The sequence below is a fragment of the Branchiostoma belcheri genome, unplaced genomic scaffold (assembly GCF_001625305.1).
Source record: "Branchiostoma belcheri isolate BF01 breed outbred unplaced genomic scaffold, Haploidv18h27 scaffold1, whole genome shotgun sequence".
NCBI lineage: Eukaryota > Metazoa > Chordata > Leptocardii > Amphioxiformes > Branchiostomatidae > Branchiostoma > Branchiostoma belcheri.
Window position 1 is genome coordinate 6,629,539 of NW_017802379.1, and position 12,554 is coordinate 6,642,092.

The following is a 12,554-nucleotide window of genomic DNA, read 5'->3' on the forward strand; positions in this document are numbered from 1 at the left end:
GGTGTTTTACACTGCAACTTTTGCTGTGTTTTATACTGCAACTTTTGCTGTGTGGAAAACTTACACCCCTCCCCTTTTATAATGGACGGTCCCCCTGTCAGGTCAAAGGTGACAAAGATGGCGGCGGCAAGTCACAAGCTGACGTCTAGGGACATTAAAATGAAGAAAAACGATGTCCATACCCAATAATAATGAACTAACCTGCAGAAAATTTATGTCATTGCTGTTGATGTCTGGAGCTGGATATCTGACGTCCTTGATAAATTTGTTGTGACGCATGGCAGCAAAAAGCAACATAATTTGTAATCACTGGACCTGGTCGAAACATTTTTAAATTTATCCCGGTCTATAGGCCAAAGCTAGAAAAACCTTTAGAAAAAAACTAACGTCACAACGTAGCCAAGCTTTTCCTCTAAAAAACTTATGCACGAAAAGGATAACTCAGTCGACGTAGTTTGCATGCCATCGTTGTCACCTTTGACCTGACAGGGGGACCGTCCATTATAAAAGGGGAGGGGTGTAACTTTTCCACACAGCAAAAGTTGCAGTGTAAAACACAGCAAAAGTTGCGGTGTAAAACACAGCAAAAGTTGCAGTGTAAAACACCAAAAGTTGCAGTGTAAAACACAGCAAAAGTTGCAGTGTAAAACACAGCAAAAGTTGCAGTGTAAAACACCCAAAGTTGCAGTGTAAAACACCAAAAGTTGCAGTGTAAAACACCAAAAGTTGCGGTGTAAAACACCAAAAGTTGCGGTGTAAAATTTTGTTCTTGTCGGCCACGGTAAAAATGGCAGACATAGAATTTAAGAGGATGGTATTACGTAGGACAAATGAAACAAAAACAGAGAAAAACGAAAATTCAGGGAATTGTGGAGTCGATGGCTTATATAAGAAAGTCTATTGCTGTCATCTGACCAAGGGAGTTTTAAAATTTCCCCAGGTTGTTGCAAAAAAACTTTTATTTCTAAAGAAATAAGCTTTCTGAAGAAGTAAGGTTGTTTGATGTGTGGGTGTAGCATGCAGGTCACAGAATACCCCTGGTAAGAATAAACCTACTAGTGGGTACATTATATTTATAATACATGTATCTAGTTAGGGGTACATTCTGGCCTGTTACACCTGTAACATAAGCAGCCACCCCTGCATTTTAACCTCCTTGATCTACAATTCTTCCACATGGCTCTATGGTCGTCATATACTAACGAGTTAAACAGTACTTACCTGAACGTTTCGTATTCAGAGCTGTCTTGTTCTCCTACCGGCCGGGGAAGGAAGTCTTTGAATGACAGAGGGCTAACCGACTGAGAGTCTTCAATGTGTTCCTCGAATGTTTTATCTCTCAGCTGGGTTGAAACGGGCTCTTCTCCCGGTCTTTCCTCTTGTATGTCTTCACCACTCTCACTCATGATGGCATGATGTCTGGTCTAACACTGTACAAGTACTAGACGTACAACTCTGTCCCATGTTGTCACACTGTCAATCTTCTGTAGGTCTCCCGTTCAGCCATCCAAACAATTTGCTAGACATGAACAACCTTCGGTTTGTGTACTTTATACCATCAATTACCTTTGACTTTTGGCCACCTAATAAGTAGGAACGTTCCAAAGTCTGTCATAAACAATCGCTTGAGCCGTCCGGCGCGAATTCATTCAACTTAGAGTTACGATCGCTGATTCTCGATTTCCAATATAAGTTTTGCTCATTATTTTGAAACGTTCTACAGTTTCGTACACCTAGAACAACAATTATATATTTTTGAAGAGTTTGCTCACGAACTTGACGTAAGGGTCTTTCTGGACAGAATTCTCTTTGGTCTCAACTAGCCAGGCAAGTCTTAAGTGCTAGTAATTACGTGTAGCAAGTTCTTGTTTGTTTTCAGTGGTGCACCGCCCCTCGCTCCCACGTCTGAGCAATGTGGACTTTCTAACATATTGATTTAACCTGTGTATATTTTTACACCACCCCTAGGTAATGTCTGGTCTGGTTAATGAGTAACCACCTGTTAATATTAATCTGCTCCTGACACTACAGGGCTCTTAAAAGACAAGTGTCCATAGTCGACAATTTGTATTTTGCAGATTGGGAACAGTATAGTGTATGTAAAGAGTGTGTGAGCACTTAACAACTGGTAACAACGTATGGTAAAAATGGCTAAATCCCTGGTCAAATATATATCTAGCGAACTGACCACAATACTCCTGCAGGAGGGATACCTCCTTCACGGAGTAATAAGTGACAAACAGGAACTGACTTGTGGTAACCATTACTTTATTTTGATCCCAAATCAGAACATATACATAGCAGCTCTATCCTTCCATAATTCTTGCACATAATCCACTTTACTCATTCACTATACCATACCGAGAGGATCAGTTTATGACAAGACCCTATTCGCCTGACTAGCAACAGATCTAGAGTACAACGTTAGAACGACAAAAACACATCGGCTAAATGGCAAGAAAATCCATGTCTCTGTATTACAACACAAGTCTGTAAACGGGAAGATATTCATTGTGACATTCGGCATTCTGTTGAAATACAAAGCAATGTACGAATGTCAGGGGAGCTATTGGTGGCTACAGCACTGGATCCGCTAGGTGTCGCTTTTCCCTCATGTCCTGCAGTGCCTCCGCTAGGTGGTGCAGCCGGATGGACCTCAGGTGCTCCACCAGGCGGTCCAGCGTGGCGCACTCTCCCGCCTGCTCCCGCCAGGTCATCAGCACCTTGTAGGTCTGCTCCTGAACGTTGTCCTGCGCGTCCTCCTGAAAATACACCAGAAATATTAAGTATAGCCAAAACACTGAAAAAGAAGCACTGCAACTTAGAACATGTAAAATGGTAACTTCTGGTTTTGTAAAACCATGGTAAAACAGTCTTAGAATGAAAATCTTTGTGACAAGTGTTTTGTTTCTTGCCTACCTGCCTATTTTTGTTTTGTTTCTTGGAATACTTCAAATGAAAAAGAGAACGTTACAGTGCAAAATGTGGCATCAGTGTATTCTCCAAGCAGATCATTTGCCGGTGGCTAAGACAGTATCAAATTGGTAAACTTAGACAGCATCCGCTGAATTGGCAGTACAGTATCAACATACCGGTACAAATAAAAGGAAGCCCAATGACAAAGCCTAAAAAGACGTTAAAAAACACCAAAGCCGGATGAAAAAAGCCTAAATAGACGTAAAACAAACAGAAGCCAAACCCTCTGCTGGAGGGCAGGCGGCACGGACCTGTATGGCGTGCAGCTCCAGGTCTGTCAGCCCCAGCTCCCGCCCGATCCACCGCCACTCCGCCCGATCCACGTCCGCCGACAGCGTGTTCATCAGCTGGCTGAACTCTCGGTCTGAGAAAAACAACAGAAGCAACACACATCGATGGGTGATAAAAAATTGACAAACAAACAAACAAACAAACAAACAAACAAACAAACAAACAAACAAACAAACCCCTTTTCATTTCTCAAAACTATAAAATTCAGTCAAAGACATTGTTCAATTTTCATACAACTGATGTAACTTTTTTGTTTTGGTTATACATGACTTGCATGGCCCGTTTCATAACATTTGCTCAAGCGCAACCATATGAATTCCAAAGCAGCTAGCTAAAGTAGTGAAATGCTACTCTCGTGATTGTGTAAGCCCAACACGTCAAATGAAGTGTGTACTCGCAATTGAAATCCGTCTTTAAATTATTCTTTTGGTCACTAACGTTCAGTTCTGTTGGTTGTAGATGCGAGAGGGCTGTAGAAACATCTAACGCCATTTTCATGTTACGCCAGATTTGTGCCCATAGCAGAGTGCGTTTCCCTGTTTTGTTGCTAAATGTTTTACTAGAAAGATACCTTCAGACATTTCAATCTATTGGCATGGAATTCGAACGAACAAATGGATAGTTTTATTTGATTTATATATAGCTAAGTTCCCCTACCTTCTTTCTCCCTCCTGATCCTCTCCAGTCTTGCCTCTTCAGTGAGGAAGGCCATGATGGCAGCAACTCCCCCATTCAGTACCTCAGCTGGAGGGTATGTCAGGGGGTTCCCGGAGACATCGATCTGCTCGATGTTGCCGAGTCTGTGCATGGCCGAGGGGAGACTGGTCATGCCGTTGTTCTTGAGTTTCAGGACCTTGAGGTTGGTGAGCGTGAGGATCTGTGGAGGGAGGTACGAGAGCCGGTTGTAGCTCAGGCTGAGGTACTCGAGGTGCGTGAGCGCGCCGACCCCGTCCGGGAGGGACTCCAGCCCGCACACGTCCACAGCCAGCCGCTTCAAGTTCCGGAGCATCGCGATGTCCTTGGGGACGAAGGACCGTCTCCCCGGCCCGGACCAGCGGCCCATGTACAGCTCCTCCAGGGCCCACAGATGCAGCACCTGGGCGGGGAACACCTTGAAGTGAGACGCACTGATGCTCAGCACTCTGAGTTTGGTCAGCTTGGTGATGTTCTCCGGCAGTTCGTGAATGACGTTATCCCCGACATGCAGCACCTGCAGGTTGCACAGTTTGCAGATGTCGCCAGGGAGCGCTGTGAAGCGGTTGCTCTGAATGCTGAGCAGCTTGAGTGTCTGTAGGTTCGCTATTCCCGGTGGAAGCGACGATAGCTTGTTCTTGTACAGACTCAGAGTGTGCAAATTCGACAACACGCATAGCGTCCCCGGCAACGACTCCAGCTCATTCTCTCCTAGCCAGATTTCTTTCAAGTTGTACAGTCTGTCTACTTCTTCACTCAGGGTGGTTATCTTGTTTCCCGGTGCAACGAGGACCTCTAGCGTCTGCAGGTTGTACAGCTCCTCTGGCAGCTTCTCAATCCCACACCTCTGAACTCTCAGCTCCCGGAGCTTCGCAAGAAGCCCTATCTGTCGAGGAAGATGTCCGAGGTTTGTGTTGTTTCCTAAATCCAAGATCACGAGCGACGCGAGGCTAGCGGCTTCTCGTGGTACTACAGCCGTGCAGATGTTGTTGTCCTGAAGGTCTAACCTCTCTAAATCGACGTGTTCGAAGATTGCGGGAGGAATGACCAGGAGGTTTTGATTGCTGAGATCTAGAGTTTTCCAACCGTCCTTCACACAGCGGAAAGAGCTTATGTTTCTAAGGGTCGACATGTTGTGTCTTCGACGCTCCTGCAAGGCCTGCCAATGAAAACAAAATACCATTAGTTTTGAAAATAGGTCTTAGCTACTACTTCAGAGTCAAGCTTGAGGAGGCAGGCTGAAAAGCGGTAAACCCAAACAAAACTGGTCTTTCAAAGTCAATTTTATAGTCATTCTTTTAATGTAAGTTGAAACAATCCTATCCCATAGCGCTAATACCAATAACTGTGAGGCAAAAATGCGATGTCGCTGACGGAAAACGGTTGCTTGTTTTGTATCGTAGGCTGGCTCTAGCTATTTTTGGGTGGTACCAAAAAATACTTCAAGTATGAGATGATGACGAAATGGCTAGTACATGTAAATGTCAAAATCATACAGATTTCCTCATCCAGAATATTTTTATTTGCCGCATGAAATTGCATCGGATGCCTTTTAGTCTGATCACGATTCGATGTATCTTTATCTTGGAGTTGTTAATTTTTCTTAATGTGGTCTGACCAAAAGCCTATCTTTTACAACTAAGCCAACTGACAAGCCTTTTCCGTAACTTTGATTTTTCTTGCCTATCACGCAGTGTGCGTTGAAAAGGGAACACAGAAAATGTAGTACATACGCAGAAACAAACCAGGACATAAAGTGATACACGCAGATCAATTCAGTTTGATCTGTATCGATTAGCAGCATTTCCCCGTACAAGTAGGACTGTGTATGTGTTTGTCATCAGTACAAAAGCCGTCCTGAACTCTGCGCTGTGTAATCAGCTCGACTTGTTGTCGTATCAACACGAACACAATGCGACAAGTATTCAGTTTCACCGTTTATACTCCAAAATTGTGTCAATGGAGACTTAATGTGAAGTATAGAGACGTAGGTTGGGGATAAAGAATTCTGAGGAGGAGGGTACGATTTAAGGCGCTAGCTGAAGACATTTTTGTATCCTCGGCCTTGGCGGTAACTGATATGTGTTGTTCTACCCACCCTTAGTGATTGCACGTGCACGTACAACACGTAGGCATTCGTTCACCTTAGTTTTACCACCTGTACACGTACATGTACACACACTAATGAACTATAAAAGCAACAATCAACCAATTCAGCATCTCTTAACGTATGATTCCATACTGTAAAACTACTAGTACTCACTTGAACGTGAGAGTCACAAAGGGTATCCAGGGAAGTGAATTATGCACTTGCACTTACTTGTAGGGTTGCAGGCCGTCAATTGAAAGATTCGTTCTCTCGAACTTCGAAACGTTGAGTCTTGCAGTGTTGAAGCTGTGTACGCTGCAAACTGTGTCGGTGCCTTTCTACTGTTGCCATGTACGCACACACGCTAACAAATCCTCTGTATAGATAACAGTAAAATCTTACCACGTCCTTACACCTCGCCTAGTATAGCCAGTCTGGGGGGGTTATATTGTCAACAGTATATCACGCACACGTAAACACAATAGCCCCGTCATCCGGTTTCAACAGGGCGCACACAGAACACTCGAAACGTGAGAGCGCTTTGACAACAACGTCAACAACCTAGCAGCCAGTATAGACGTCCAGACAGCCAGAACTACGACAAGAAGAGGCTTTTACACCATTTCATGCTAAACAAACACTAACGCGACGTCCGATTGGTCCAACAGATGTTTACAACGTCACCTAATCCAATAGCTATGTAGGAGACTTAAACCAGTCTTTTGAGATGCTTCACCGTTGATTGATTGACAGAGTGTCGTTTACTGACAAACATATACTGTTACATGTCATATTGTCTGTAGTGAATAACTCATAGGAAGTCTAGCGTTATGTATGTGTGTCGCCTTCTTGTTGTCCGTAGTTCAAGGTAAATGTCTTATGTGTATAAGCTGACTGCCTGGGTGTTAGATTTTTTGCAAGAAAAGAGGCAATACAAAATAGAACCATAAGTGCATAAAAAGTATGTATTACTGTGGACTTTCTTTCTCTCTACTGTTTCAATGCTATTTTACAACATGCATCCAGACAAGAAATTGACCATAACCAAGACATATACATGTATATGGTTTATTGATATTGAATGTAATATTTTGCACTGGCCATACACGCCAGAGCTTTGTTTGAATTCAAAACATAAGTATGTATATGACTTTCCAGATATGAATCCTTTATTCTGAAGTTAACTATTAAAGAAAACTAAACATATTTTTACACTGTTAATAAAACAATATGTTAGTAGCTTCATAACTATATTCCACCAAAATGCTTTGAGCTCCTTCATGGCAAATGTGTTAGTAACCACATTGTAACATTGTTGACATTTTGTTTTGTCTTGCTGTTTGCTGGCACTTTAACTGTAACAATGCTATAATCCATACAAAAGTAATGTTTCTGTATCACTGCAGTAATGATGTTGATGGTCCTCCATTCTGTATGGACTTTTTCCTCTTCTTTGACTTGAACATGGGAGGCTTGGCTAGTTTGAAAGCAGTCCTGTAAAACAAATGAATGTAAATGACTGCGATGATATCAGTATAAAAAAATAGAAAATTCAAGAAAATGACACATACACATACACATCAACCTATCACGTAACTACAGTATTTGAGTTGGCCAGTGATTGCATACATACATTATGATACCAGAGAAAGACAAAGATAAATCTTGCAGGGTTATTCTGTTTTTCCAAACTTTGTAAAGACTGAAATGGGTGATTGGTTACAGCATAATTGAATCAAATAGCAAAATTATTTCTAGAAAAATGCAGTAGATACTTACTCGCATGTGGAACAGATGGGACTGAAAGAACAGAAGACTGGAGGGAAAAACATGGACTGTAAATAACCTCAAATCTAACTTTCAGTACTTTTGTTCTGCAACTATTCATACAAAAACATCTATGTGATAAGCATATCTGTCATTATCAACGGTATTGTTCAACTACATAACCTTAAAACATTAATGTGTATAGAAACATTTTTAACAATCTGTTTCACAGTATTGTGTATCTATTAGTTAGATGGACAAAAAAACTGATCAAAGCATCAAATTAGCATTACCAGATTAACATACTGGCAACAAAAACTCAGCCTCTTGAGATACACATAGAAGTGGCATTTTCATACCACTTACAAAACCACACCACAGCATAGGATGTTTCTTACTCACTGGACAGACAGACAGAGCAGACGTAGCCTACGTCGATGAGGGTTCTGTGACAGAAACACGCTGCCCTGTAGTCTACCTGGACCTTAGGTGGGAGGGCCATCACCTCACGCATAGACAGGTCAGGGAGAAACACCCACTGTAGAAAAACATGGGAAAATATTATATCTGTATCGGTATAGCCGGTGTAAAAGCCCTTTGGCAAAATACACCAGCTTCGCAGGCAATCAGCGCAGTGGGAACCTGTTACACTCAATCTTTGCACATTTAATTGCAGGAGTTGTTTAAAGCTTTCTAGTGTCTGTGATGATGACCCAACTGTGCTTGGTGGCAACAAGTTCCACTCTACGATAGTTCTAGGAAAACCTAAACACCTAAATCCTTGGTTGATAACTCTCTTCAACACTTACCAGTAAATATTGCAGAAGTCCTGACATCTGTGGTATTTTCAGGTAAACCCCACCTGTGATGTCACTGGCCTTTGTAGGGAGGTAAAAAATAAACATCTAGTTAGTACAACATATTACCAATACATGTACCTGTACAAATATACTAAAGATAGGAAAAAACAAAACTTCCAACTACCCTTATGTATGAAGAGATTGATAAATAATAAGCAGCATTGGCACCCTACCTGTTGCAATAATCCTGACTCTTTATCAAGTATACAGGCATCTATGACAACATTCTGTAAAGGACAGGAACAAAGAGAAGTTAGTTGGCATCACTGTTCTTTGGAGCTCTTTTAAGCTAAAGCAGCAATTATTTTAAGTTCTAGAAATTAAAGCTGTGTAGATAGAGTGTCTTGCACTTGGTAGGTCATGTTCGATCCCTAGCCAAGTCATACCAAAGATTAAAAATGGTGCATACTGCTCTATCTGCTTAGCACTCAGCAATTGAAAAAGAGTATGGAAGTTAAACACACAACACTACCAGTGGACTAGCCCCCTGCTGTAATGATTGCACAACTGTGTGGCCCAAGGGCTATACGAAAAGGACATTGGTGCCGCCATATGCGACCATGCTAGTGGTTGCGCGAGGGCTGTGACTTAACTAGAAAGCCTTACCTGTTTCTGTGCAGTAAAGATGACATTCATGAGGTTCATGTACTGTGAGGGGCTGTCTTCTGCTGCCTTGATCACCTGTAGAAAAGTTGAAAAGGTTTGCTGATAAAATCCCTGCCCTATACGTTTCCTTATTACATGTACAACAATAATTATAATACTTGTAAAGTCACAATCTGTTTACAAATGTGAAAAATAAAACCCGGAAAAACCTTACCAGAACTCTGGAATTCAGTTGCTGTCCAGCTGCAAAATAGAAGATTGAATTTTAAGCCTCTTTCATGAAAGTCTGCTTATAGGCCTGTGACAGTCACAGGAAAATTTTGGAAAGTCCTAGGCAGTGACAACAGTGTGTCATACAAAACAAAGATCTCATCAAATGAAAAATATTGTAATGCTGTCACATTTTCTTGCTTTATTTTCAATAAACTAACGAAAAGTTGCATAAAAGGTAGTTAATGCAATTTACCTTGATATTCCTTTTCTAACCTATGAATGTCTGTGAGGATAAAGTCAAGGAAACAAAGGCTATACAAGTTTTAAGATTGTTTTGATTATCAAATACATTATATTATCTATCTCTCCTTCACTTTTTGCCAAAGGTGTCCATTTAGAGGGTGCTCCATTGTCTTTTGCATACATATGCAATTATATAAACGTCTGTCATTTTCTGAAGGAAAAGACAGTAGAGAGGATACAGCACAGGGCAACTGCAAGCGATCCGGCCAAAAGTGTGTCTGTCTTCAGTTCACTGTTGGTCGTATCTGTGAAAAGACACAATAAAGAATGTAAAAATATTATAAATAAAGAATGTACAAAAATATGAACAAGAAAAATGAAACATATGAAAAGCACAACCTGACCATTTGAATGACATGATCATGATTACATCATTTCAAGCTTAGGTATTACACCATGGTTTATATTTCATACCATGATTACACAGTACACATTCCTGGCAACCTCATACCACGAGACATACAGACTGAACAGGTTACAACCCTGTCAATCCACTGAAACCCAATCTCTGCCCACTCACTTCCAATCCTTGCTGCTTAGGATGAGATGCATACAATCTCCCTCTAAACCAACACCGCCCAAAACAAACAAACAAACAAACAAACAAACAAACAACCTACCTGATGTCATTAAGTGTTTGATCTCCTCCACGACAGTGTCGTCTACAGTAGCGAACTGTTCATACCTCCCGTCCTCCCCTCTCCTCTGGTCTAACCTGGGGTCAGGAACGTTCTTAGGGTACAGAAAATGTCTGTGTAGAGGATAGAAGTGGAACAAATTTATTCATCCTGGTCTGGCTTTGATGCTGAAGTCACTAAGCAATTTTGCATGTGTATGCATGTACATGTAGAATGTTTTTGGGTACCTGAACAATATGACAAATAGACACAATATGTTCTTCTGAACTTCCTCAATAACAGTAGAAACAGTAATAAACTTGACAGAATCTTTATTCAAATTACACAGGAAGACCTAGATAGGCAGCCTTATGACTTATTGAAACAAGACAGAACCATGTGGACTGTTTCTTGTTGCTTACAATACTCTATAGCTGTTCTTGAAAGATCTAAATGCGTATTACTTAGTAGATATGCTCCTTCTAGATGTCACTTTGGTCACTTGTGTCATGGCTGCTGTGTTACGCTGAAGGGCGGTTATACCAGTTATAAAGATACAGATATCGGTTACTTACTGGTACATGTACTTAGTGATTTGATATTTTGTACCTAGACCTTTGTGCGATTTTGTGGTACACAGCCCTAACTCACGCACATACACATACACATACACGCACAGATACAATTCCCAGCACTATATATGTCTGATGGCTGTTACTGACGTTTTACTGGTGTGACTGGCGATGACAGCTACCCTGTTCCTGTGAGACAGCATCAGGTAGGAGTTGACAAACACTTGGATGGCATCCAGACAGTGGGACAGGACAATCTGGGATGGCTGAAGAGACGAAACAACACAAATCAAACAAAAAATTGCAGTGCCAAGGTCAATCACCAGGTGGCCAAAGTCGAACTACACAATCTGCTTCACCCCACCTACCCACTTGCTAAATACCATTAATATTATATTGCAGTCCGTCCAAAGAATCATGAGATATACACCCAACTTTATCATCCAGACAAAATACAGTTTTTAACTCCCATTTCATGGAAGTAACAATTAGTTTGGACTCTAAATTAAGCTGTGTTTTTAATAGTGGCAAACTTTGCTCATTCAGTATTATGGTGGCAACAGCCTTCAAGATCACAGTGCAGTATTAGAAGGTTCTTTCTATATTAAAGGTCACGATACTAGCCCCAATTCTCTTCAACCTGTTCTTCACCTGTGTTCTCAACCAGGCCTTGAGCGATGTAAGAGATGGAGTGCACCTGAAGTACAGAACAGATGGGTCTCTCTTCGACCTGCGTCGGCTAAAGGCGAAGACAAAGACAGTGGTGACAACTATATTGGAGGCCCTATTTGCTGACGACTGCGCCCTGGTGGCCCACAAGGAGCCAGTCCTTCAGATGTTCGTCAACAAATTTGCTGAGGCAGCGGACCTCTTTGGACTCACCATTAGTCTTGGCAAGACAGAAGTTCTGCTTCAACCTGCACCACTCTCTGTAGCCCGTGGCCCGTGTATCTCAATCGAGGGTACTCAACTGAAGACCGTGGATGGGTTTACTTACCTTGGTAGTGTGATCTCCAATGACGGCTCCCTCGATAAAGAGATCAACAGCAGGATCTGTAAAGCCAGCCAAGCACTCGGCAGACTGAGAACTCGAGTCTTGAAACAGCATAATGTTAAGTTATCCACGAAGTTGAAAGTCTATCACGCAGTTGTTATCCCCAGCCTCCTGTACGGCTGTGATACTTGGACTCTGTATAAGAGACATATCAAGCAACTGGAGCGCTTTCATATGCGCAGTCTGCGCTCGATCCTTGGAGTTCGCTGGCAGGATAAGGTGTCTAACCTTGAGATTCTTGACAGAGCGGAAACCATCAGTATTGAAGCTCTCATACTCAAAGCCCAACTGCGGTGGACAGGACATGTCATCCGTATGGATGACACTAGGATCCCTAAACAACTTTTGTACGGCGAGCTTTGCCAGGGGAAAAGAAAGAGGGGTAGGCCTCAGAAACGTTTTAAAGACAGTATTAAGGAGAACATCAAGTATGCTGACATACCCCCTAAACAACTCGAGAAACAAGCACAGGACCGCTGTGGCTGGCGCTCGCTGACCAAGCTTGCGCAGGAG

General features: G+C 42.1%; 2 protein-coding genes across 4 annotated transcripts in view; both read right to left on the reverse strand.

Annotated features, from left to right (window-relative positions):
- Positions 1-2,434: 2,434 nt before the first annotated feature.
- On the reverse strand, positions 2,435-6,615 carry LOC109462257 (leucine-rich repeat and IQ domain-containing protein 4-like). Its single transcript, XM_019758791.1, has 4 exons — positions 6,452-6,615; positions 3,925-5,119; positions 3,228-3,340; positions 2,435-2,762 (listed from the first exon to the last, which is right to left on the reverse strand). Exons 2-4 carry the CDS (start codon positions 5,090-5,092, stop codon positions 2,577-2,579), a joined length of 1,467 nt encoding a protein of 488 aa, XP_019614350.1. The 5' UTR covers positions 5,093-5,119; positions 6,452-6,615; the 3' UTR covers positions 2,435-2,576.
- A 420-nt stretch (positions 6,616-7,035) lies between these two features.
- Positions 7,036-12,554, reverse strand: part of LOC109467135 (general transcription factor IIH subunit 3-like) — a 9,977-nt gene continuing 4,458 nt past the window's right edge. For 2 of the 3 annotated variants that reach the window (XM_019765088.1, XM_019765079.1), the window contains exons 3-13: positions 11,138-11,253; positions 10,419-10,549; positions 9,978-10,043; positions 9,749-9,778; positions 9,497-9,525; positions 9,283-9,357; positions 8,850-8,903; positions 8,626-8,694; positions 8,219-8,354; positions 7,829-7,865; positions 7,298-7,543 (exon numbers count right to left, since the gene is read on the reverse strand). In XM_019765088.1, the coding sequence (XP_019620647.1) occupies positions 7,447-7,543; positions 7,829-7,865; positions 8,219-8,354; positions 8,626-8,694; positions 8,850-8,903; positions 9,283-9,357; positions 9,497-9,525; positions 9,749-9,778; positions 9,978-10,043; positions 10,419-10,549; positions 11,138-11,253 (840 nt within the window). In that variant the 3' untranslated portion in view covers positions 7,298-7,446. Of the gene's footprint in view, positions 7,544-7,828; positions 7,866-8,218; positions 8,355-8,625; positions 8,695-8,849; positions 8,904-9,282; positions 9,358-9,496; positions 9,526-9,748; positions 9,779-9,977; positions 10,044-10,418; positions 10,550-11,137; positions 11,254-12,554 lie in introns of all 3 variants that reach the window. The other variant, XM_019765072.1, reaches the window with a different exon arrangement.

Bases quoted from the DNA above. Each gene is read 5' to 3' on its own strand.
- LOC109462257 (XM_019758791.1), bottom strand. From the start codon at position 5,092: ATGTCGACCCTTAGAAACATAAGCTCTTTCCGCTGTGTGAAGGACGGT. The intron at 3,341-3,924 runs GTAGGGGAACTT...TGTTTTTCTCAG, and splicing joins GATCAGGAGGGAGAAAGAAG to ACCGAGAGTTCAGCCAGCTG. The intron at 2,763-3,227 runs GTCCGTGCCGCC...GTGTATTTTCAG, and splicing joins TGGAGCTGCACGCCATACAG to GAGGACGCGCAGGACAACGT.